Consider the following 24,085-nt stretch of genomic DNA (forward strand, 5'->3'; position numbering starts at 1 on the left):
AGTCAGAAGAAGAGTCAGAAGAAGAAGAGTCAGAAGAAGAAGAGTCAGAAGAAGAGTCAGAAGAAGAAGAGTCAGAAGAAGAAGAGTCAGAAGAAGGGTCAGAAGAAGAGTCAGAAGAAGAAGAGTCAGAAGAAGAGTCAGAAGAAGAGTCAGAAGAAGAGTCAGAAGAAGAGTCAGAAGAAGAGTCAGAAGAAGAGTCAGAAGAAGAAGAGTCAGAAGAAGAGTCAGAAGAAGAGTCAGAAGAAGAAGAAGGGTCAGAAGAAGAAGAGTCAGAAGAGTCAGAGTCAGAAGAGTCAGAGTCAGAAGAGTCAGAGTCAGAAGAGTCAGAGTCAGAAGAGTCAGAAGAAGAGTCAGGAGATGAAGAGTCAGAAGATGAAGAGTCAGAAGAGTCAGAGTCAGAAGAGTCAGAAGAAGAGTCAGAAGAAGAGTCAGAAGAAGAAGAGTCAGAAGAAGAAGAGTCAGAAGAAGAGTCAGAAGAAGAGTCAGAAGAAGAAGAGTCAGAAGAAGAAGAGTCAGAAGAAGAAGAGTCAGAAGAAGAGTCAGAAGAAGAGTCAGAAGAAGAGTCAGAAGAAAAGTCAGAAGAAAAGTCAGAAGAAGAGTCAGAAGAAGAGTCAGAAGAAGAGTCAGAAGAAGGAGAGTCAGAAGAAGAGTCAGAAGAAGAAGAGTCAGAAGAAGAAGAGTCAGAAGAAGAAGAGTCAGAAGAGTCAGAGTCAGAAGAGTCAGAGTCAGAAGAGTCAGAAGAAGAAGAGTCAGAAGAAGAGTCAGAAGAAGAAGAGTCAGAAGAAGAAGAGTCAGAAGAGTCAGAGTCAGAAGAGTCAGAGTCAGAAGAGTCAGAAGAAGAAGAGTCAGAAGAAGAGTCAGAAGAAGAAGAGTCAGAAGAGTCAGAGTCAGAAGAGTCAGAGTCAGAAGAGTCAGAAGAAGAGTCTGAAGAAGAGTCAGAAGAAGAAGAGTCAGAAGAAGAGTCAGAAGAAGAAGAGTCAGAAGAAGAAGAGTCAGAAGAAGAGTCAGAAGAAGAAGAGTCAGAAGAAGAAGAGTCAGAAGAAGAGTCAGAAGAAGAAGAGTCAGAAGAGTCAGAAGAGTCAGAAGAGTCAGAAGAGTCAGAAGAGTCAGAAGATGAAGAGTCAGAAGAGTCAGAAGAGTCAGAAGAGTCAGAAGAGTCAGAAGAGTCAGAAGATGAAGAGTCAGAAGAGTCAGAAGATGAAGAGTCAGAAGAGTCAGAAGAGTCAGAAGAGTCAGAAGAGTCAGAAGATGAAGAGTCAGAAGATGAAGAGTCAGAAGATGAAGAGTCAGAAGAGTCAGAAGAGTCAGAAGATGAAGAGTCAGAAGAGTCAGAAGAGTCAGAAGAGTCAGAAGATGAAGAGTCAGAAGATGAAGAGTCAGAAGATGAAGAGTCAGAAGATGAAGAGTCAGAAGAGTCAGAAGAGTCAGAAGAGTCAGAAGAGTCAGAAGAGTCAGAAGAGTCAGAAGAAGAGTCAGAAGATGAAGAGTCAGAAGATGAAGAGTCAGAAGATGAAGAGTCAGAAGATGAAGAGTCAGAAGAGTCAGAAGAGTCAGAAGAGTCAGAAGATGAAGAGTCAGAAGATGAAGAGTCAGAAGATGAAGAGTCAGAAGATGAAGAGTCAGAAGAGTCAGAAGAGTCAGAAGAGTCAGAAGATGAAGAGTCAGAAGATGAAGAGTCAGAAGAGTCAGAAGAGTCAGAAGATAAAGAGTCAGAAGATGAAGAGTCAGAAGATGAAGAGTCAGAAGAGTCAGAAGAGTCAGAAGAGTCAGAAGAGTCAGAAGAGTCAGAAGAGTCAGAAGAGTCAGAAGAGTCAGAAGAAGAGTCAGAAGATGAAGAGTCAGAAGATGAAGAGTCAGAAGATGAAGAGTCAGAAGATGAAGAGTCAGAAGAGTCAGAAGAGTCAGAAGAGTCAGAAGATGAAGAGTCAGAAGATGAAGAGTCAGAAGATGAAGAGTCAGAAGAGTCAGAAGAGTCAGAAGAGTCAGAAGATGAAGAGTCAGAAGAAGAAGAGTCAGAAGAAGAAGAGTCAGAAGAAGAAGAGTCAGGAGATGAAGAGTCAGAAGAAGAAGAGTCAGGAGATGAAGAGTCAGAAGAAGAAGAGTCAGAAGAGTCAGAAGAGTCAGAAGAGTCAGAAGAAGAAGAGTCAGAAGAAGAAGAGTCAGGAGAAGAAGAGTCAGAAGAAGAAGAGTCAGAAGATGAAGAGTCAGAAGAAGAAGAGTCAGAAGAAGAAGAGTCAGAAGAAGAAGAGTCAGAAGAAGAAGAGTCAGAAGAAGAAGAGTCAGAAGAAGAAGAGTCAGAAGAAGAAGAGTCAGAAGAAGAAGAGTCAGAAGAAGAAGAGTCAGAAGAAGAAGAGCTGAATGTAGCATCAGATCTCACCAGAAGAACCTGTTGTCAGTGGTGTCTTCTAGAATCCTACGGTGTGCGTTCAGACTCAGGTCCATGCTGACCCCCGTCGAGGACCAGGCGAAGTAGAAGTGACCCGAGTTCAGGACTTTTCTCACGTCCGAGATCCGCTCCTCGTCGGCGGGATCGTTGTTGAGCGATATGAAGTCGGTCTGCGTGACCCGGAACACCTCGGAGTCCTGCACCTTACCCACGGAGCTGCAGCCCGTCACCACCACCAGACTGTGCAGCATGGTGTCGCCTGACGGGAACACATCGTCACTCACACCGTGCAACAGTACCGTAACGATGCATCGAAAACATGTGCCATCGTTTATAATTATTTAGTGTATAAATCAAGCATTTCTTAAATGTGTGGGAAGACAGTGAAGGCAGAAGTGCTTTTGCACTTTAGGTTGAAGAAAAATTCCCATTTGTTCTAGGACAAGATTGGAATTCCAATATTCAGTACCCAATACAGTAGTATAATTCCCATTTGTCCTAGGACAAGATTGGAATTCCAATATTCAGATCCCAATACAGTAGTTAAATTCCCATTTGTACAAGGACAAGATTGGAATTCCAATATTCAGATCCCAATACAGTAGTACAATTCCCATTTGTCCTAGGACAAGATTGGAATTCCAATATTCAGATCCCAATACAGTAGTTAAATTCCCATTTGTACAAGGACAGATTGGAATTCCAATATTCAGATCCCAATACAGTAGCAAATTCCCATTTGTCCTAGGACAAGATTGGAATTCCGATAATGAGATCCCAATACAGTAGTATAATTCCCATTTGTTCTAGGACAAGATCGGAATTCCAATATTCAGATCCCAATACAGTAGTAAAATTCCCATTTGTCCTGGGACAGATTGGAATACCAATATTTAGATCCCAATACAGTAGTAAAATTCCCATTTGTCCTAGGACAAGATTGGAATTCCAATATTCAGATCCCAATACAGTAGTATAATTCCCATTTGTCCTAGGACAAGATTGGAATTCCAATCTGTACTAGTAGGATTCCGGATCCTACTGGATTCCCATGTGTACTGCGACACATACAACACAAATAAATGCAATATTACAAATCTTGAGTCATTTTCTTTGTAGAATAATAGAAAAGGCAACTTTGGGACAAGATGTGTAGATATTTGGACCTTTCTACGTTTGAAAGTATTCACATTTTTTAAGTAATGGCTATTTATGCCGTTACTACTGAATCATTAAATAATAAATTAGACCCGATTGATACTTTATTGCTACATTTGTTAAACATAGATGGATATTTATTGATCCCTCTGGAGATCTCTTTCTGGGAAATTGGGTAATTATTGTAGTAGGTATTTTATTTTTTGACAAATTGACATTTTTAAACATGTTTTTTTTCCGGTTCACAAACAAGTTGAATTATGATATAGTATTGATAATTTCAATACAATTTTTTTTAAAGGTAATTTTAATTATAAGTTATTTACTGGCAACGTGTAAATGTGGAAAAACTCGACTCTAAAACCCAAAGAAAACTCAACAATATAGGTACATATACACATATATATATGTCAAAGTACAGATTTTAATCCAGTAGGATCTGGAATCCTACTACTGTATTGGGATCTGAATATTAGAATTCCAATCTGTCCCAGGACAAATGGGAATTGTACTACTGTATTGGGATCTGAATATCGGAATTCCAATCTTGTCCTAGGACAAATGGGAATTGTACTACTGTATTGGGATCTAAATATTGGAATTCCCATCTGTACTAGTACAAATGGGAATTCTACCAGGAAAATCTCCAATTCTAATAGGAGAAATTCGAGTTTTCAAAACCCTAACCCTAACCCATATCAATATTAAGATCCCAGTTCAGTAGCAGGACTCCAATCTGTACTATAATTGTTATATATATATATATATATATATATATATATATATATAAAATCGTTCCATTAAAATGCTCAACTCATGTATAATCATTTATCTTTAGCCTATTATTTTTTAAAAAAGGAAGTATGAAGCATGAAGATTCAAATTGAGTCAAATGATAGAAGAGAACTTGTATAAATATTTGAATCCCAGTCATGCCTTCACAAAGGTATTTTCATGTAGTGACAACAAGAGGCTTCAAGGTCACGTGGAGGTCACCAGAAAGCAGCTTATGAGAAACCATCAACAGGGTCACGATCCGACATGAGGTGACTCAAATTATTCAGATTAGAAAATAAAATGTCTCTTCTTACCCAGATTAAGTCTGAGGACTCCCAAGATCCCATATGCATCCACTATCTTGGTGTACGTGTTCTTGATGGCTTCTTTTTCCGCCGCCGCTACAAGACAAAAGGCAAAAACAAAGAGCTCAAAACAGTGTTATTGAGAATGTAATTACACATCAGTTGCTCAGAGACTATTTTGCAAACATCTCAAATCTCCTGGAGTCATAACAGGGAGCAGAACTCACAGAGAACGGCGACGGCTCCCGACTCGAACATGAGACATTCTTCTCTGGTCCTGGTCTCCACGATGACACTGTAGGGCGGAGGGTCCAGCTTGTGGTAGATGCGATAACCTTTGCTGAAGGCCATTGTGTGGATGCACGTTAAAAATTGCTAGATGTTAAGAACCTGGAAGAGAAAAATGTTGAAGATTTAGTCCAAAAATGATTATGTGGTTTAAGACAAGATTTTTAGTTTTCACTTCAACATTCAAGTCAATGATACCAGGAAACAATTGTATGCAAATAGACGTTAACGGAACCGATACGACCTTTATTTCACGTGTTACGTTTCAAATTCAGCAAGAAAAATAAGGATATAAATGACATCAAATAAGATGTGTATATAATTTGGAGTTCTTGTCAGTTAATTTAATAATATAAACATAATTAAAATGGCTTTAGATGTGGTGATAAAAATAATAATAACAAGTTAAATACATATAATGTCACCAAAATTACATCTGGTTTCCCAACTGTATGTTTTAAAGATTTAAAAAAACTGATTGTCATATTTATCATCCGTCTTAACTGTATTTAATAATGTTAAATTAGATTATAAATCAGTGTAATAGCAGACAAACACTGATAATACTCAAGTAAAACAATCAAGATAATGTACAAAACAAATAAATATTTATATTATTTGTAGGTCTGGTCAGTTTATTTACCAAAGATGAATATAATTAGAATGACTTTAGAGGTGATAGTAAAAATAAGAAACAAATATATTAATAATATAATGTCACCACAATGACACGTGCATCACTAGCTGTAGGTTTGATTTATAGATACATTTAATACTGTAAGAAAACTAAATGTATTTACGAATAAATCAAGTCACATTTCTTATTCAGCTAAAAAAAACGAGTATATAAACTGACCAGGTCTGGTCAGTTTATTTAACGATGATGAATATAGTTGCAAGGACTGTAGAGGTCATGTATAAAATTACCATTATATTAATAATATTAATTAATAATACACCGCAGTGGCATTTGCTTTGCCAGCTGGAGGTTTTTAAAAACATATTTAATGTTGTGAGAAAAGGTGGCTGTCAAGATGATCCCGATAAACAGTCATTTGATTTATATACAAACCCTTAAGTAAGTAAGTCATTTTTATTTGTATAGCGCTTTTCTAGACCAGGGTCACAAAGCGCTTAAACAATCAAAACAATATTCAATAAAGTATATACTTTAAAGATCAAGATAAAACACAACAGGAGTTCCAGAAAATCAAGGAAAAGCCTGAACAAACAAAAATGTCTTAAGATCCATTTTAAGAGTAAATAAGAGATTAAATGTAAAAAAATATATATCAAAGGATATATTTAAATATTGTCTTGATCTGACTATACATTCTTGTGTTTTTATAGATTTTTTTTGTTTAAAGATTCTTAAGAAATAGCACATTTCATATACTTTAAAATAAAAAACTTAAAATACAGAAAAGTGTTATAGTGTCATTTAAAACCGTTTTTCTTTATAAAATACATTTTAAATCAGTACAATACCAAAGGAACACTTATGTAATATAAAACGATTTAAACTCTTAATCATAATCGTTTTGTCTGCCTTTAAAAACCACATAAAATACACCAGAATAGATGTAAAAATCCGGACTCATTTCATGTCAAAGTGATTATCGCCGGAGATTATGAGCAGCAGCGCCGTCAACGGTGCACGTTAGGCCGGGGAACTGAACCAGCGGCCATCCTGACGCGGACAGTCACGACTACGGAAAGCGACTACAAAAAACCGTTAAAACACAAATTAACCGATTTACGTCAAACAATGTCCCGTTAACGTGAAACCAGACATGGACGCATCAGCTGAGAGATGCTATGCTAGCAGCTCGTTAGCTCCTATTTTGATGGTGAACTACCTGCACATCCGGGAGGATGAACCGCAACGTACTCGAGGAAAACCGGTCACGCACGTACCGCGAACACCTTCGGAAGACTAGCGTTTGCACCGGGAAACGTTCGAGATAAAGTGAGATAAAGAGGTGGAGACATGGTCGGTTCTTACTCACCCTCTCAGCCGGGGTTGTAAACTCCGCTGTCACAACAAAATCCTTCCCGGTTGTGCGGGAGCAAAATGGTTTGTCGCTGCCTGATCCCCTACCGTGGGCAGATTCCCGACCTCGTGACGTCATTTCCTATGGCTGTATGGGACATCGCGCATTTATTACTATTAATAATAATAGCTATTCTAATAATATTTATAATAATAGTTATAATTATAATAATAGTAATAACTATTAATGAACAATTGTTATAGTTATTTTACCGTTATTGTACTATAATTAATACATTTGATTAATAACAGTACAATGACTGCTTTTTATTAACAACAGTACAATAACGGATTTTTATTAAAAACAGTACAATAACTCATTTTTATTAACAACAGTACAATAACTAGTTTTTGTTAAAAACAGTACAATAAATATTTTTATTAACAACAGTACAATATTTTTTTTTATTAACAACAGTACAATAATTTTTTTTTAATAACAACAGTACAATAACTGATATTTATTAACAACAGTACAATAACTGATTTTTATTAACAACAGTACAATAAATATTTTTTATTAACAACAGTACAATAACTGATTTTTATTAACAACAGTACAATAAATATTTTTTATTAACAACAGTACAATAACTGATTTTTATTAACAACAGTACAATAACTGCTTTTGAATCCTGGAAAAAATCTGCTAGTTTGTTATTACCTAATTATATACATCTTCTGTGTATTTGTTACTTCTTTTTAATTGTTGTCATTTTATTTTTATAATATTAATAATAATAATAATTTGGTTGAGTAGTTAATAAGACAAGATCACCTTTATTCTTTTCACAAATAATATTACTTTTATTCATGAAACTATACAGATAAGTTCATCATTATTTTATACATACCGTAAACAGTAAGTAAGTAAGTAAGTAAGTAATGTTTATTTGTATAGTGCTTTTCTAGACCAGGGTCACAAAGCGCTTAAACAATCAAAACAGTATTCAATAAAATATATACTTTAAAGGTCAAGATAATACTGATAACACAACAGGAGTTCCAGAAAATCAAGGAAAAGCCTGAACAAATACAAAAATCTTAAGATGTTTCTTAAAGGAGTCAGTAGATCATCAAGCGCAAAGAGAGAGAAGATCGTTCCAAAGCTTAGGAGCAACAGTCTGGAAGGATTTCTCTTCTCTGGTCCTGAAGTTCAGGAACCATCAGTAGATTCTGATCCACAGACCTCAGAGCCCGAGCTGGGGTGTAAGGCTGGATCAGATCACTGATGTAAGGAGGAGCCTGACCATTAATAGATCATGAATAGATCTGAAAGTAATTACCTAATTATATATGTCTTCTGTGTATTTCTTACTTCTTTTTAATTGTTTTCATTTTATTTTTATAATAATAATAATAATAATAATCATTTGGTTGAGTAGTTAATAAGACAAGATCACCTTTATTATTTTCACAGTGGGGAGTATTTGAATTGAATATTACTTTTATTCATAAAAATATACAGATAAGTTCATCATTATTATATACACACCCTAAACAGTCAATAGGTTGGAACACGGACTCAAATATTATTGTTTATTTTAGTATGTTTGTGGATTAGTATGATAGTTCTTTAAATCATTTTGCTTTTGGTATATATTTTGTTCGTGTAAGTAAGTAAGTAAGTAAGTAATTAGTATTTATATAGCGCTTTTCCAGACCAGGGTCACAAAGTGCTTAAACAATCAAAACAATACTCAATAAAGTATATACTTTAAAGGTCAAGATAACACTGAGAACAACACAGGAGTTCCAGAAAATCAAGGAAAAGCATGGCTTTATAGTGGCTGATAAAATTCTAATTTTAATTTAATTTAAGTAGGATTTAACAAATTTCACAAATCATTGCGAATATGATATGATCGAAAACAAGAGTGTGGATGTATTAGAATACAGAAAATGAAGTTTAAAAGCTAATTTAATAATAACGACTAATTTCTTCCTCTTACATTTGACGTAATTAACGACGTAATTCAAATACCCTCCAATTTTAACGATGTTAACTAATAATAATAATGAAAAAAAAACAAAAAAAATTCACGATGTACTGATAATTATATGCGCATGCGTGTAGGAAATGACGTCACGTCGTAGGGAATCGGCGCACGGGAGGGAATAAGGCAGTGACAACCCCGCCTACCAGTGCATATAACTTAACACTTAAAACGGTCTAAATGCAAATTATGTGCATTTAAAAATGTGATTTTAGTATGATTGTATAAATAAATAAAAATAAAAACACAAACGTGTGCGTGAATTCATGAAATGGGAAATGCCGCTTCCGGTATATTTTGATCGACAGCCACTCGACCCAATCGACTCCAGCTGCAGATATCACTGACCAATGGCGTGCACCGGAGGGCGTGGCTCTACGTTTCATAACAACGTCCGACTCGCACTTATCGAACAGCAGCTCTTTTGACTCTGACTCGTTATCTTCTGGACAATATGTCGCCGCCTGAGCTATAGATACTATTCTAATGCTCTCAGCAACATTCTAGCTGACGACCAGGAGTTCATCCAGCGGGTAAACATATATATGTTTTCTTTATTTGTCTTCCAATCTGTATTTAACATTGTGTTTTCGCTCCAGCTGCTACTAAATCATCAAACGTTTAATACACAACAGAAATAAACAAGGCTTTATTTAACTGTTGTTTATTACATTTCTGTTTATTTCAGGCTAACCCTGGATGTCAATTCTGCACACCTGAGTGATAAAGGTGAACTAATGTTCTACTCCATGTTTCTCTTGAGAATATTTGCTGACAATGTGTTTTTTTTTTATTCTGATTATTGCAGGGGTTTCCTGAGCATGAAGCGTGTTTATCTGGTGGAGCCTTTGGTGGCCATGTATGCCTTCTCCAGCTTCCTCATCTACCCGCTGGTGCAGCAGTTCGTGTACCGCAGACTGTGGGAGCAGATGACCAACATGACGTACCCCATGTCTGGAAACACGTCCAGGTGTGAGACCAACAACAGCAGCAGCAACCAGTCCATCCATTACGAGGCGAGTTCAGCATGTTCTCCTGCTTTGATTTTGGAAACTAAAAAAAACACACATTTTACCATGAGATTGAAGTCATAGGAAAACAATTTATTACAAGATTAAAGTCGAATTTTATCTTCTTGAATGTCTTAATTAATATCTGTTTAAGTCTTAAATGGTTAAGTCTTTTATTGTTTTAGGTGCTTGTTAAGTCCTTTCAACTGTATTCATGTTTTGCATCGTGGGTCAGAGAGGATTTCATTTATGATGTATGTCTTAATACACGCATTTTTTGACAATAAAAGAACTTGACTTGACTTGAAATAAATTATTTTTCTATGACTTTAATCTCATAATAAAGTATTTTTCCTATGAATTTTATCTCCTAATAAATTATTTTCCTACGATTTTAATCTTGTAATAAAGTATTTTCTTACAACTTTTATCTCGTAGTAAAGTATTTACCTACGACTTTAATCTCAAATAAAGTACTTTCTGACGACCTTTATCCCGTAGTAAAGTATTTTCTTACAACTTTTATCTCGTAGTAAAGTAATTTCTTACAACTTTTATCTCGTAGTAAAGTAATTTCCTCCGACTTTAATCTGGAATAAAGTAATTTCTTACGACTTTTATCTCGTAGTAAAGTATTTTCTTACGACTTTAATCTGGAATAAAGTAATTTCTTACGACTTTTATCTCGTAGTAAAGTAATTTCCTCCGACTTTAATCTGGAATAAAGTAATTTCTTACGACTTTTATCTCGTAGTAAAGTATTTTCTTACGACTTTTATCTCGTAGTAAAGTATTTTCCTCCGACTTTAATCTGGAATAAAGTAATTTCTTACGACTTTTATCTCGTAATAAAGTATTTTCCTCCGACTTTAATCTGGAATAAAGTAATTTCTTACGACTTTTATCTCGTAGTAAAGTATTTTCTTAAGACTTTTATCTCATAGTTAAGTATTTTCCTATGACTTTAATCTCGTAATAAAGTATTTTCCTGCAACTTTAATCTGGAATAAAGTAATTTCTTACGACTTTTATCTCGTAGTAAAGTATTTTCTTACGACTTTTATTTCATAGTTAAGTATTTTCCTACGACTTTAATCTGGAATAAAGTAATTTCTTACGACTTTTATCTCGTAGTAAAGTATTTACCTACGACTTTAATCTCAGAATAAATTATTTTCCTACGACTTTAATCTCAGATAAATAATTTTTCCACGACTTTAATCTCAGAATAAATTATTTTCCTACGACTTTTATCTCTTAATAAAGTATTTTCTCCCTTATGGCATGTTATTTTTATCCAGTGCAATACAACATTTAATTTATTTTATTGATTGAATTGTTGAAGGTACATCCATTTATTTTGCATAATAAGGCAATAACCTAAAATAATCAAAATAAAAACATGAATTAAACAAGTTAATAAATAAAAAATAAGAATCAAAATAATTACAACCAAAAAAAAAACAGGTATTTACAGTGTATTTTAGTTTTCTTGTCCTTTTGAATTTATTTTTTAATGTTTTAAGATTAGATTTTGTGTTTTGTGTAGATCCCTGGTACGAAGAGTGTTTGACTCTGAATTGTTTCTTCTGCTGAAAGTGCCCGGCTTTCATTTCCCTGTTCCCCGACACCTGCTTCATTTAATCCTGTAAAAAAAACTAAACGTAAACCTGCTTTTGGTTCTGTCATCCAGGAAGTGCAGCGCCAGGCGTCTCTGTTCTCGCTCTACACCGAGCTCTTCTCCACCGTCCCGTCGCTGGTGGTCACGCTGCTGCTGGTCTCCTACAGCGACCGCGGCGGCCGCAAGATCACCATCGTCCTGCCCCTGATCGGCACCTTGATCTACACGCTGAGCTTCCTCGCCGTCTCCTTCTTCCAGCTCAACATCTACCTCCTGATCGGCTCCTCGCTGCTCAGCTCGCTCTTCGGGGGTCTGGGCACCTTCCTGGGGGGCTGCTTCGCCTACGTGGCCGACCTGTGCCAAGACGGCAAGCAGAAGACCATGAGGATGGCGGGGCTGGACATGATGATCGGGCTGCTGTCGGGCGTGGCGTCCATCTCCACCGGCTACTTCCTGAGGGCGGCGGGCTTCAACTGGCCCTTCGTGGCGTCCGCCCTGTGCCAGTGTTTGAACCTGGTCTACGCCGTCTTCTTCCTGGAGGAGACGGTGAAGAAGGTTCCCGACGACGCCGCCTCCCTGAAGAGACCCTCGGACACCAAGCAGGTCCTGTACGGCATCTACCGGATGTTCGCCGGGGCCGCCGCCAAGACCAAGACGGTCTTGATCCTGTTGATCCTGATCTTCGTCAGTTTCTCCTTCGCCTACGTGGGCGGGATCTCCCTGATGACCCTGTACGAGCTCAACAAGCCGCTGTGCTGGACCGAGGTGCTGATCGGCTACGGCTCGGCCATGTCCACCACCGTGTTCGTGACCAGCTTCCTGGGGGTGTCGGTGTTCACGTACTGCGGGGTCCCGCAGCTGATCATCGTCCTGCTGGGGGTCCTGTCCGTGGTCGCCGGCATGATCCTGGTGGCCTTCTCCGACACCACGTTCCTCATCTTCGTAGGTGAGTCAGGAACACGACCACCAACGTCAAACACACGTTAAAACAAGTCTTTATAATATTGATTTATTTATTGTAAAAGTCCAAGAGTTAACTAGTAAATACAGAAGCTCCGTCAGTGACAACAAGTACTAGTTGGATGAACTAGTTCGGTTTGTTGTTGTCTTGAGGATTATACACACATTTCATATTGAATTTAAAAGGCTATGAATTAAAAACAAATATTAAGTTGGAATAATGATATTGAACCGTGTGTTAATAGAATTAAAAAAAAAAAAAATTCAATCTTTTGACATGGGAATAAATACAGTTAATAAAAACAAATTCAACCTTTTGATATAGAAATTAATTTAGTAAATTAAAAAAAATATCAACAAAGAAACTATTAAATTAAATAATTAAATTAAAAAAAAAAGACTTTTCATTATATAAATTATTAAATTAAAAAAAAAAACCTTTTTTACTATAGAAAGTATTCAATTAAATAATTAAATAAAATAATTAAATAAAAAAAAATACTGACTTTTCATTATAGAAATTATTAAATAAAAAAAAAAAACCTTTTTTACTATAGAAAGTATTCAATTAAATAATTAAATAAAATAATAAAATAAAAAAAATACTGACTTTTCATTATAGAAATTATTAAATAAAAAAAAAACCTTTTTTACTATAGAAACTATTAAATTAAATAATTAAATTAAAAAATACTGACTTTTCATTATAGAAATTATTAAATAAAAAAAAAAACCTTTTTTACTATAGAAAGTATTCAATTAAATAATTAAATAAAATAATTAAATAAAAAAAAATACTGACTTTTCATTATAGAAATTATTAAATAAAAAAAAACCTTTTTTACTATAGAAACTATTAAATTAAATAATTAAATAAAATAATTAAATAAAAAAAATACTGACTTTTCATTATAGAAATTATTTAAAAAAAAAAAACCTTTTTTACTATAGAAACTATTCAATTAAATTATTAAATTAAAAAACATACACTTTTCAATATAGAAACTATTCAATTAAATGACTAATTAAAAGAATATCAACTTTCAATATAGAAACGATGAAATTAAATAATTAAATTAAAAAACACTAACTTTTTAATATAGAAATTATTAAATTAAAAAAAGAAACTTTTCAATATATACATTTTTTAATTAAATGATTACATTACAAATATCCACTTATCAATATAGAAATTATTAAATTAAAAAATATCCACTTTTCAATATAGAATCTATTAGATTTAATCATTAAATAAAAACAAAGCCACCTAACCTTTAATTGAATTATTAAATAAAAAAATAAATAATAGTAATAATTAAAAGAAATTAAACAAAATAAATAATTTAATTCAATAATTGAATAAAAATATTCAACCTTTCAATGCATAAATTATTAATTGTAATTATTCAATAAAATCAAAGTCAACCTTTTAATATACAAGTTGTTAAATTAAATTATTTAAAAAATAATTGAATGCTTAAAAAGGAAAGTTTCTATAATAGAATGATGTCACTGGTAAACGTCCGTTAATCTCTGAAGCAGAACTTCTTCCAAAAATAGGAAGAAAACCGCGTCTCATAAGTTAAGTTAACTTCTTAAGTTGTATTAATTTAATGTTGTGTTCGCAGCTCGGGCGCCGATGCTTCTGTCCATCATGCCGTTCCCGGTCCTTCGGTCCATGACGTCCAAGATCATCTCCAAGTCGGAGCAGGGTCAGTGAAGCTTCACACGAGTGTTTCCTCTCCAGTGCTTCTCGTTCCGCTTTCTTAAAACAAAACATTTTTTATGTTTTCACTGTCGGCCTTCAGGCGCCTTGTTCGCCTTCTTGTCCTTCCTGGAGAGTTTGACCAGCAACGTGTCCGCCGCCGTCTTCAACAGCTTATACGCCGCCACCGTGTCCTTCTTCCCCGGCTTCGTCTTCCTGCTGTCGGCCGGACTCTGTGTCGTTCCCACGGTTCTTCTGGGGTAAGAGGGTCCGATCAATGATCCCATTATTGAATTTAATTACAGGGTTTTTAGACGAAAGTGCAGCGAAACATAAAGGTTTGTTTATGGAACAAGCTTTTACATAATGGCTCAAAGTTCATAACAAGATAACATTTAAGACCCGCCTGATGGTTTTTATTCTTAATCGTAGATGTTCAAAGGTTTCTTAAATCAATAAAAACTATAATTTAAAAATAAGATTATGTTCTCAAATGAAACTTGATGACGCCTTCAAAGCTATCTGTGGCTAATATGCTAATTTAGCTCATTTTCAAGTTTTATTTGAACCAGTTTAAGGAGAAAAAGAAGTTACATCATTAAGAAGATTTAGAAACTTTAAATTGTTTGATTTAATTACAAAATAAAAGAATCTGGCTGCGTCATCTATGCTAGCAGTTAGCATTGCTACATATTAGCCAATTGTTTGTCTACAAAATGTTTACGATTTCTGACCAAATTGCTGTTTTTCTTTTTTTTCCGATTCGTGGATGTTCAAAGGTTTCTTAAATCAATAAAAACAATAATTTAAAAATAACATTATGTTCTCAATTGCAACTAAACGACTCCTTCAAAGCTATCTGTGGCTAATATGCTAATTTAGCTCATTTTTAAGTTTTATTTGAACAAATTTAAGAAGAAAAACAAGTTACATTAGTCAGACGATTTATAAACTTTAACTGGCTTTGATTCAATTAAAAAATAAAAGAATCTTGCTGCGTCATCATGTATGCTAGCAGTTAGCATCGCAGTTAGCATTGCTACATATTAGCCAATTGTTTGTCTAAAAAATGTTTACAATTTCTGACCAAATTGCTGTTTTTCTTTTTTGTTCCTAATCATAGATGTTCAAAGGTTTCTTAAATCAATAAAAACAATAATTTAAAAATAACATTATGTTCTCAAATGAAACTTAACGACGCCTTCAAAGCTATCTGTGGCTAAGATGCTAATTTAGCTAATTTTCAAGTTTTATTTTAACAAATTTAAGAAGAAAAACAAGTTACATTATTCAGAAGTTTTAGAAACTTGAACTGGCTTTGATTGAATTAAAAAATAAAATAATCTTGCTGCGTCATCATGGATGCTAGCAGTTAGCATCGCAGTTAGCATTGCTACATATTAGCCAATTGTTTGACTAAAAAATGTTTACAATTTCTGACCAAATTACTGTTTTTCTTTTTTGTTCCTAATCGTAGATGTTCAAAGGTTTCTTAAATCAATAAAAACTATAATTTAAAAATAACATTATGTTCTCAAATGAAACTTAACGACGCCTTCAAAACTATCTGTGGCTAAGATGCTAATTTAGCTCATTTTCAAGTTTAATTTGAACCAATTTAAGGAGAAAAACAAGTTACATTATTCAGAAGTTTTAGAAACTTGAACTGGCTTTGATTGAATTAAAAAATAAAAGAATCTTGCTGCGTCATCATGGATGCTAGCAGTTAGCATCGCAGTTAGCATTGCTACATATTAGCCAATTGTTTGTCTAAAAAATGTTTACAATTTCTGACCAAATTGCTGTTTTTCTTTTTTGTTCCTAATCGTAGATGTTCAAAGGTTTCTTAAATCAATAAAAACTATAATTTAAAAATAACATTATGTTCTCAAATGAAACTTAACGACGCCTTCAAAACTATCTGTGGCTAAGATGCTAATTTTGCTCATTTTCAAGTTTTATTTGAACCAGTTTAAGGAGAAAAAGAAGTTACATCATTAAGAAGATTTAGAAACTTTAAATTGTTTGATTTAATTACAAAATAAAAGAATCTGGTTGCGTCATCTATGCTAGCAGTTAGCATTGCTACATATTAGCCAATTCTTTGTCTAAAAAATGTTTACGATTTATGACCAAATTGCTGTTTTTCTTTTTTTTCCGATTCGTGGATGTTCAAAGGTTTCTTAAATCAATAAAAACAATAATTTAAAAATAACATTATGTTCTCAAATGAAACTTAACGACGCCTTCAAAGCTATCTGTTGCTAATATGCTAATTTAGCTAATTTTCAAGTTTTATTTTAACAAATTTAAGAAGAAAAACAAGTTAAATCATTCAGAAGATTTAGAAACTTGAACTGGCTTTGATTGAATTAAAAAATAAAAGAATCTTGCTGCATCATCATGTATGCTAGCAGTTAGCATCGCAGTTAGCATTGCTACATATTAGCCAATTGTTTGTCTAAAAAATGTTTACAATTTCTGACCAAATTGCTGTTTTTCTTTTTTGTTCCTAATCGTGGATGTTCAAAGGTTTCTTAAATCAATAAAAACTATAATTTAAAAATAACATTATGTTCTCAAATGAAACTTGATGACGCCTTCAAAGCTATCTGTGGCTAATATGCTAATTTAGCTCATTTTCAAGTTTTATTTGAACCAATTTAAGAAGAAAAACAAGTTACATTATTCAGAAGTTTTAGAAACTTGAACTGGCTTTGATTGAATTAAAAAATAAAAGAATCTTGCTGCGTCATCATGTATGCTAGCAGTTAGCATCGCAGTTAGCATTGCTACATATTAGCCAATTGTTTGTCTAAAAAATGTTTACAATGTCTGACCAAATTGCTGTTTTTCTTTTTTGTTCCTAATCGTGGATGTTCAAAGGTTTCTTAAATAAATAAAAACAATAATTTGAAAATAACATTATGTTCTCAAATGAAACTTAACGACGCCTTCAAAACTATCTGTTGCTAATATGCTAATTTAGCTCATTTTCAAGTTTTATTTGAACCAATTTAAGGAGAAAAACAACTTACATTATTCAGAAGTTTTAGAAACTTTAAATGGCTTTGATTGAATTAAAAAATAAAATAATCTTGCTGCGTCATCATGTATGCTAGCAGTTAGCATCGCAGTTAGCATTGCTACATATTAGCCAATTGTTTGTCTAAAAAATGTTTACAATTTCTGACCAAATTGCTGTTTTTATTTTTTGTTCTTAATCGTGGATGTTCAAAGGTTTCTTAAATCAATAAAAACAATAATTTAAATATAACATTATGTTCTCAAATGAAACTTAACAACTCCTTCAAAGCTATCTGTGGCTAATATGCTAATTCAACATAAAGAAAACAAGTTTTATTTGAACCATTTCAGGAGAACAACAAGTTACATCATTCAGAAGGTTTATAAACTTTAAATGGTTTGATTTAATTAAAAAATAAAAGAATTTTGCTGCGTCATCATGGATGCTAGCAGTTAGCATCGCAGTTAGCATTGCTACATATTAACCAATTGTTTGTCTAAAAAAAGTTTACAATTTATGACCAAATGACTTGTATTATTTTGCTACTCAAGTTTACTTTTTTATTATTCTATTGATTATGAAACAACATTTTGCGACGGTTCAGTTGAATCTATAGCAAGAACCTGTTTTTATGGCGTTACATACGAGTCACATGACCGTGAATAAGTACAAGTTGATGCGTGTTAGCTTGAAAAGATAACATATATGACCCGCGTGATGGTTTTCTTTTTTGTTCTTAATCGTGGATGTTCAAAGGTTTCTTAAATCAATAAAAACAATAATTTAAAAATAATATTATATTTTCAAATGCAACTTAACGACGCCTTCAAAACTATCTGTGGCTAATATGCTAATTCAACATAAAGAAAACACATGTTGTTGTTCTCCTGAAATGGTTCAAATATAAAAACAAGTTACATCATTCAGAAGTTTTAGAACTTTTATCTTTTACTGGCTTTGATTTAATTAAAAAATTAAATTCTAAAAAAAAAAGGAAAAATCGTGTTCTGTCATCATGGATGCTAGCAGTTAGCATTGCTACATATTAGCCAATTGTTTGTCTAAAAAAAGTTAACAATTTCTGACCAAATTGCTGTTTTTCTTTTTTGTTCCTAATCGTAGATGTTCAAAGGTTTCTTAAATCAATAAAAACTATAATTTGAAAATAACATTATGTTCTCAAATGAAACTTAACGACGCCTTCAAAACTATCTGTGGCTAAGATGCTAATTTAGCTCATTTTCAAGTTTTATTTGAACCAATTTAAGGAGAACAACAAGTTAAATCATTCAGAAGATTTAGAAACTTTAAATGGCTTTGATTGAATTAAAAAATAAAAGAATCTTGCTGCGTCATCATGTATGCTAGCAGTTAGCATCGGAGTTAGCATTGCTACATATTAGCCAATTGTTTGTCTAAAAAATATTTACAATTTCTGACCAAATTGCTGTTTTTATTTTTTGTTCTTAATCGTGGATGTTCAAAGGTTTCTTAAATCAATAAAAACAATAATTTAAATGTAACATTATGTTCTCAAATGCAACTTAACAACTCCTTCAAAGCTATCTGTGGCTAATATGCTAATTCAACATAAAGAAAACAAGTTTTATTTGAACCATTTCAGGAGAACAACAAGTTACATCATTCAGAAGGTTTATAAACTTTAAATGGTTTGATTTAATTAAAAAATAAAAGAATTTTGCTGCGTCATCATGGATGCTAGCAGTTAGCATCGCAGTTAGCATTGCTACATATTAACCAATTGTTTGTCTAAAAAAAGTTTACAATTTATGACCAAATGACTTGTATTATTTTGCTACTCAAGTTTACTTTTTTATTATTCTATTGTTTATGAAACAACATTTTGCGACGGTTCAGTTGAATCTATAGCAAGAACCTGTTTTTATGGCGTTACATACGAGTCACATGACCGTGAATAAGTACAAGTTGATGCGTGTTAGCTTGAAAAGATAACATATATGACCCGCGTGATGGTTTTCTTTTTTGTTCTTAATCGTGGATGTTCAAAGGTTTCTTAAATCAATAAAAACAATAATTTAAAAATAATATTATATTTTCAAATGCAACTTAACGACGCCTTCAAAACTATCTGTGGCTAATATGCTAATTCAACATAAAGAAAACACATGTTGTTGTTCTCCGGAAATGGTTCAAATATAAAAACAAGTTACATCATTCAGAAGTTTTAGAACTTTTATCTTTTACTGGCTTTGATTTAATTAAAAAATTAAATTCCAAAAAAAAAAGGAAAAATCGTGTTCTGTCATCATGGATACTAGCAGTTAGCATTGCTACATATTAGCCAATTGTTTGTCTAAAAAAAGTTAACAATTTCTGACCAAATGATTTGTATTATTTTGCTACTCAAGTGTACTTTTGATTATTCTATAGATTATGAAGCAACATGTTGCGACGGTTCAGTTGAATCTATAGCAAGAACCTGTTTTCATGGCGTTACATACGAGTCACATGACTTCACAGTAAACAAGTACAAGTTAATTTTAGCTTGAACCCATGACATGTTTTCATTCGACATCACCATGTGGAGCAAATACTGAGCTACATTTAAACCAGATGACATTAAGGATCACAAACACATACAGTATATCTATAATCTCACAAATGACAACAACACATTTTATTTTCTTAAGTAGTTTTTATTTTATTTTACTATATACAGTCAAAATTGATCCTAAATTATGATATATTGACGGTCATCAGTGAGATACACAGGATTCACGATACAGGGGCAACGATAAGATATATATTGATAGTGTAGTAACAAGTATATATTTGTAGTATTGTCCAGTACTTGACTCTGGTGTTGTGATAGTGTAGTAACAAGTATATATGTGTAGTATTGTCCAGTACTTGACTCTGGTGTTGTGATAGTGTAGTAACAAGTATATATTTGTAGTATTGTCCAGTACTTGACTCTGGTGTTGTGATAGTGAAGTAACAAGTATATATGTGTAGTATTGTCCAGTACTTGACTCTGGTGTTGTGATAGTGTAGTAACAAGTATATATGTGTAGTATTCTCGAGTACTTGACTCTGGTGTTGTAGTATTTACAGGCCACATGACTCTTGATGAAGTCATAACTGATTTAATTTGTTTTCAAACCAAAATATGTCCAAACATCAGCTTTAAAAGCTGCTGGAGTCGACTGTATCCTCTCGTCCTCAGTCACCATATAATGACCATGGTCAAATTAAAAGCGCGGAGGATATAATGACTGCTGCCATCTAGAGGATGGAAGTGTAATTGCAACACAAAAATGATCAAATGCTGTGAATATTTTCATGTTGCTTGTAAATCTAATAAACATATATTTTAAAACACTTCATTGAAATAAAAACAACACAAATACTATGAATTTTAGTACCAGTTCTATGAACACAAGTGACAAACCTGTCGTGTTTTATCGTCTGTCTCTGAAACACAAGAAGTGTAGTAAAAATCAAGCGCACAACCTTCAAAGCACTGACTCAGGTGCACACACCTGTAAAAGTGTTTTTGCTGATTCAAGTCTGCACTTTAACGCCTTTTTGCTGCTTCAGACTGAACTACAAAGATTAGTTTTAAGTACAACTCTCGCCTCCAAATAGTACTTTTTGCTACAAATATTCTTAGAAAAAAACATGTCAATAATCTTCTAATTGTAATTGAACTTCTATCACTTGCACTTGTGTTTACAAGTCGACATTGAACGCAGATATTTATTGTGATTAATGGAGGAAAAAATATTTTGGATGTCAGGAAAGAGACTTTTACTGAAAGAAAAAACCTGTTAATAGTCAAGAATTTTCAAAGAGTGTTTGGTGAAGCCGGAAAAACAAAAACTTGTCTCTTTTTTTCAGTCTAAACGTTACTTTTTAAAGTATTTATTAAAGTTTTGAGTTCATCTCCAACCGCCGGGTCTGGAAAAGAGACGTTATTTGAATTGTTGCAGTGCATTGTGGGACTTCGAGACGTTCTAACAGACAAAGACGTGAAGAAAACGAAATGTATTTGCTGGACGATGAGATGTTTTTTCCGCCGACGCGTCGTGTTTTTCCTCCCGAGAGCCTCGTGGAGAGGTTCTGGACCTCAAGAGGGTTCTCGAGGGAACGTGGCGTGACGGAACCACTGGAGACCCGAGAGGAAAGAGCGACGCTCGACTAATGAACCACGTGGTTCACAGTTATTTTCCAACCGTCAGATCCGTGACTCGTAACAGTTTGATGTTTATCTTCGTTGAAGTTTCGTTTCTGCATCTCTAGATGAGTAACTTCCGCTTTTATGAAACCTCATCTGTCGGTGTTTGAAAATAGTCGTGAAAAACAAAACTTTCTGTGGAATCATGAGGAACTTTTCATTAAATAAATACATAGAAGAAGCAAATAAAATGAACACATTTAAATGTAGAAATAAAAGATTAAAATTCAAACCCAAGGAGAAAAATTGAGAGAATCTTTCCGGAAATATAACTTGGAAATACTTCATTGTCAACTTGTTTAAAAAAAAAAGTTTTTTAATTAATTAGATTAAATGTTTCTAAAATGTCCAAGTTGATACATTTAACATTTTAATTATTTTAATGGTAATATATTTTTTAGTTTATTACTGAGTTTTTATATTTGAATTATAACTACTTTTCAATAATGTATTATATTATACATGAATTAATAATTTGACGTATTAATATAAATTGTATTGCATAATTTAATCATGTATTCTTGTGACAAGTACTTTTCTATTTTATTCTTAAATTTCTTACACATTCTTTATTGATTATCTTTTTTGATTTGCTTTTCATTTTACATTTTTAAAAATTGTATGTTATAATAACTCTTAAATAATGTTCTAGTACTATATTTTATATAAAATAATAATTTGATTGAATATGAATTTTATTGAATATTTTAATCATGTATTCTTGTAACATGTTCATGTACTTTTTTTTAAATTTCTTACACATTCCTCTGTTAACTTTATTGATTTACTTTTGATTTTGATTTTTTTTTAAAAATTGTATTTAAAAAAAAAAAAAGTTTGCTTTATTTACTTTTTTTAAGGTAATATTTTTTTTTAGAATTTTATACAAGTATTGTGTTATACATAAAATAATAATTTGACGTATTAATATGAATTCTATCGCATAATTTAATCATGTATTCTTGTGACATGTACTTTCCTATTTTATTCTTAAATTTCTTACACGTTCTTTATTGATTATTCTTGATTATCTTTATTGATTTGCTTTTCATTTTCCATTTTTTAAAATTATATTAAAACATTTTTTTGTCTGCTTTAGTTAAGATTTTTAAAGGTAATACTTTTTAGAATTTTTATATTTAAGTTATAATAACTTGTAAATAATGTTCTAGTACTATATTTTATATAAAATAATAATTTAACGTATTATTATGAATTTTATCACATATTTTAATCATGTATTCTTGTAACATGTTCATGTACTTTTTTAATTTCTTACACGTTCCTTTGTTAACTTTATTGATTTACTTTTGATTTTCAATTTTTTAAATTGTATATAAAACATTTTTTTCTGCCTTATTTACTTCTTTTTAAGGTAATATTTTTTAGAATTTTATACAAGTATTATGTTATACATAAAATAATAATTTGACGTATTGAATTTAATTCTATTGCATATTTTAATCATGTATTCTTGTAACATGTTCACGTACTTTTTTAATTTCTTAAACCTCTGTTAACTTTATTTATTTACTAAATTCTTCCATTTTTAAAAATGCTATTAAAATTATTATTTTATATTAATTAGATTTTGCGCTGATATAACTCCATTCTTTTTTTTTAAAGTTTTTTAATCCCTCAATTTTACAACTAAAGAGCCATAAAAAAAACAAATATTTTTAAGAATTTAAACAATTGTTTGGTTTTATAGACTGTAGTTTAATTTAAATTTCTCACCTAAGTGTCTTGAGTGTTTTCTCATCCACGTGGTGCTCTTGTTCTAGAGTGGTGGGCGTCATCGGCGTGGATGTCGCCCAGGAGAACAAGGAGCACGAGGAGCACAAGGAGAACGAGGATCACGAGGAGAAAGATCTCGCTGAAGATCACAACGACAACAGTCCTCTCGTTACATAAGTCGACCCCGTGACCCTCGACCCTCGTTCAGTTTAACGACGGCAGGAAAGGTCGTCCTGACATCTTAACGCACAAAGTCATTCTTTTTTTTTTACGAGGAATTGAAGAAAGTCTTGTTCTTGATTGACATTTGCAGTGAAGACGATCAGACGTGAGATAAGAAACCACTGGAAACGTTTCATTTGTTGTCCGTTATAAACAACTTGAAGCAGAACTTGAGACTCTGACGACAAAGATTAATTTCTATGTCAAAGGAAAAGTTAATATGAAGTGAATAATAACAATGATTTGTGTGCAATAACGTTTTAATGAGATATAAAGGGATTTTTCTGAATAAAGTGTCTATTTTTTTTTGTTATCTTCCACTTGGCAATAAAGTTGTCAATTTAGCAATAAAGTTTCCAATAAAGAAACACGTGTTTGTGCTTAATTCTGTTTTTTTGTGTGTGTTTTTTTTTTAATAGGAAACAATGTTTCTCGCGCACAAAGAAAATGATACTTATACCTGTAACTTTCTTGATCGTCCACTAGGTGGCTCTCTTCCACAAGCGGGAAATATTCTTCGACTTATTTTGTTCATATGAAGAAAAAACAAAAACATTGATTAAAAATATTCACTGAAAAATACCATTTCTTAAATAAAGCGTTTGATATTAAACATGTT

At 32.8% G+C, this 24,085-nt stretch overlaps 2 protein-coding genes across 10 annotated transcripts in view; one reads left to right on the forward strand and one right to left on the reverse strand.

The window, feature by feature from the left end:
- synj1 (synaptojanin 1) overlaps window positions 1-6,999 on the reverse strand; it is a 43,643-nt gene extending 36,644 nt beyond the window's left edge. For 8 of the 9 annotated variants that reach the window (XM_087806681.1, XM_087806679.1, XM_087806676.1 and 5 more), the window contains exons 1-4: window positions 6,924-6,999; window positions 4,854-5,016; window positions 4,636-4,722; window positions 2,378-2,645 (exon numbers count right to left, since the gene is read on the reverse strand). In XM_087806681.1, coding sequence (XP_087662807.1) covers window positions 2,378-2,645; window positions 4,636-4,722; window positions 4,854-4,977 — 479 coding nt within the window. In that variant the 5' untranslated portion in view covers window positions 4,978-5,016; window positions 6,924-6,999. Of the gene's footprint in view, window positions 1-2,377; window positions 2,646-4,635; window positions 4,723-4,853; window positions 5,017-6,773; window positions 6,889-6,923 lie in introns of those variants that run through there. The other variant, XM_087806674.1, reaches the window with a different exon arrangement.
- A 2,359-nt stretch (window positions 7,000-9,358) lies between these two features.
- Window positions 9,359-23,834, forward strand: LOC148065811 (lysosomal proton-coupled steroid conjugate and bile acid symporter SLC46A3). Its single transcript, XM_087807199.1, has 7 exons — window positions 9,359-9,497; window positions 9,653-9,693; window positions 9,773-9,984; window positions 11,672-12,541; window positions 14,184-14,267; window positions 14,364-14,520; window positions 23,292-23,834. The coding sequence occupies exons 3-7, from the start codon at window positions 9,786-9,788 to the stop codon at window positions 23,419-23,421; spliced, it is 1,440 nt and encodes a 479-aa protein (XP_087663325.1). The 5' UTR covers window positions 9,359-9,497; window positions 9,653-9,693; window positions 9,773-9,785; the 3' UTR covers window positions 23,422-23,834.
- Window positions 23,835-24,085: the final 251 nt, after the last annotated feature.

This window comes from Callionymus lyra, chromosome 14 (assembly GCF_982586985.1).
Source record: "Callionymus lyra chromosome 14, fCalLyr1.hap1.1, whole genome shotgun sequence".
NCBI classification, from domain to species: Eukaryota; Metazoa; Chordata; class Actinopteri; order Syngnathiformes; family Callionymidae; genus Callionymus; species Callionymus lyra.

Excerpts from the sequence above, each read along its gene's own strand:
- LOC148065811 (XM_087807199.1), top strand. The coding sequence starts at position 9,786 with ATGAAGCGTGTTTATCTGGTGGAGCCTTTGGTGGCCATGTATGCCTTC. Across the intron at positions 9,985-11,671 it reads GTCCATCCATTACGAGGCGA|TGCAGCGCCAGGCGTCTCTG; the intron begins GTTCAGCATGTT and ends TCATCCAGGAAG. Across the intron at positions 14,268-14,363 it reads CATCTCCAAGTCGGAGCAGG|GCGCCTTGTTCGCCTTCTTG; the intron begins GTCAGTGAAGCT and ends GTCGGCCTTCAG.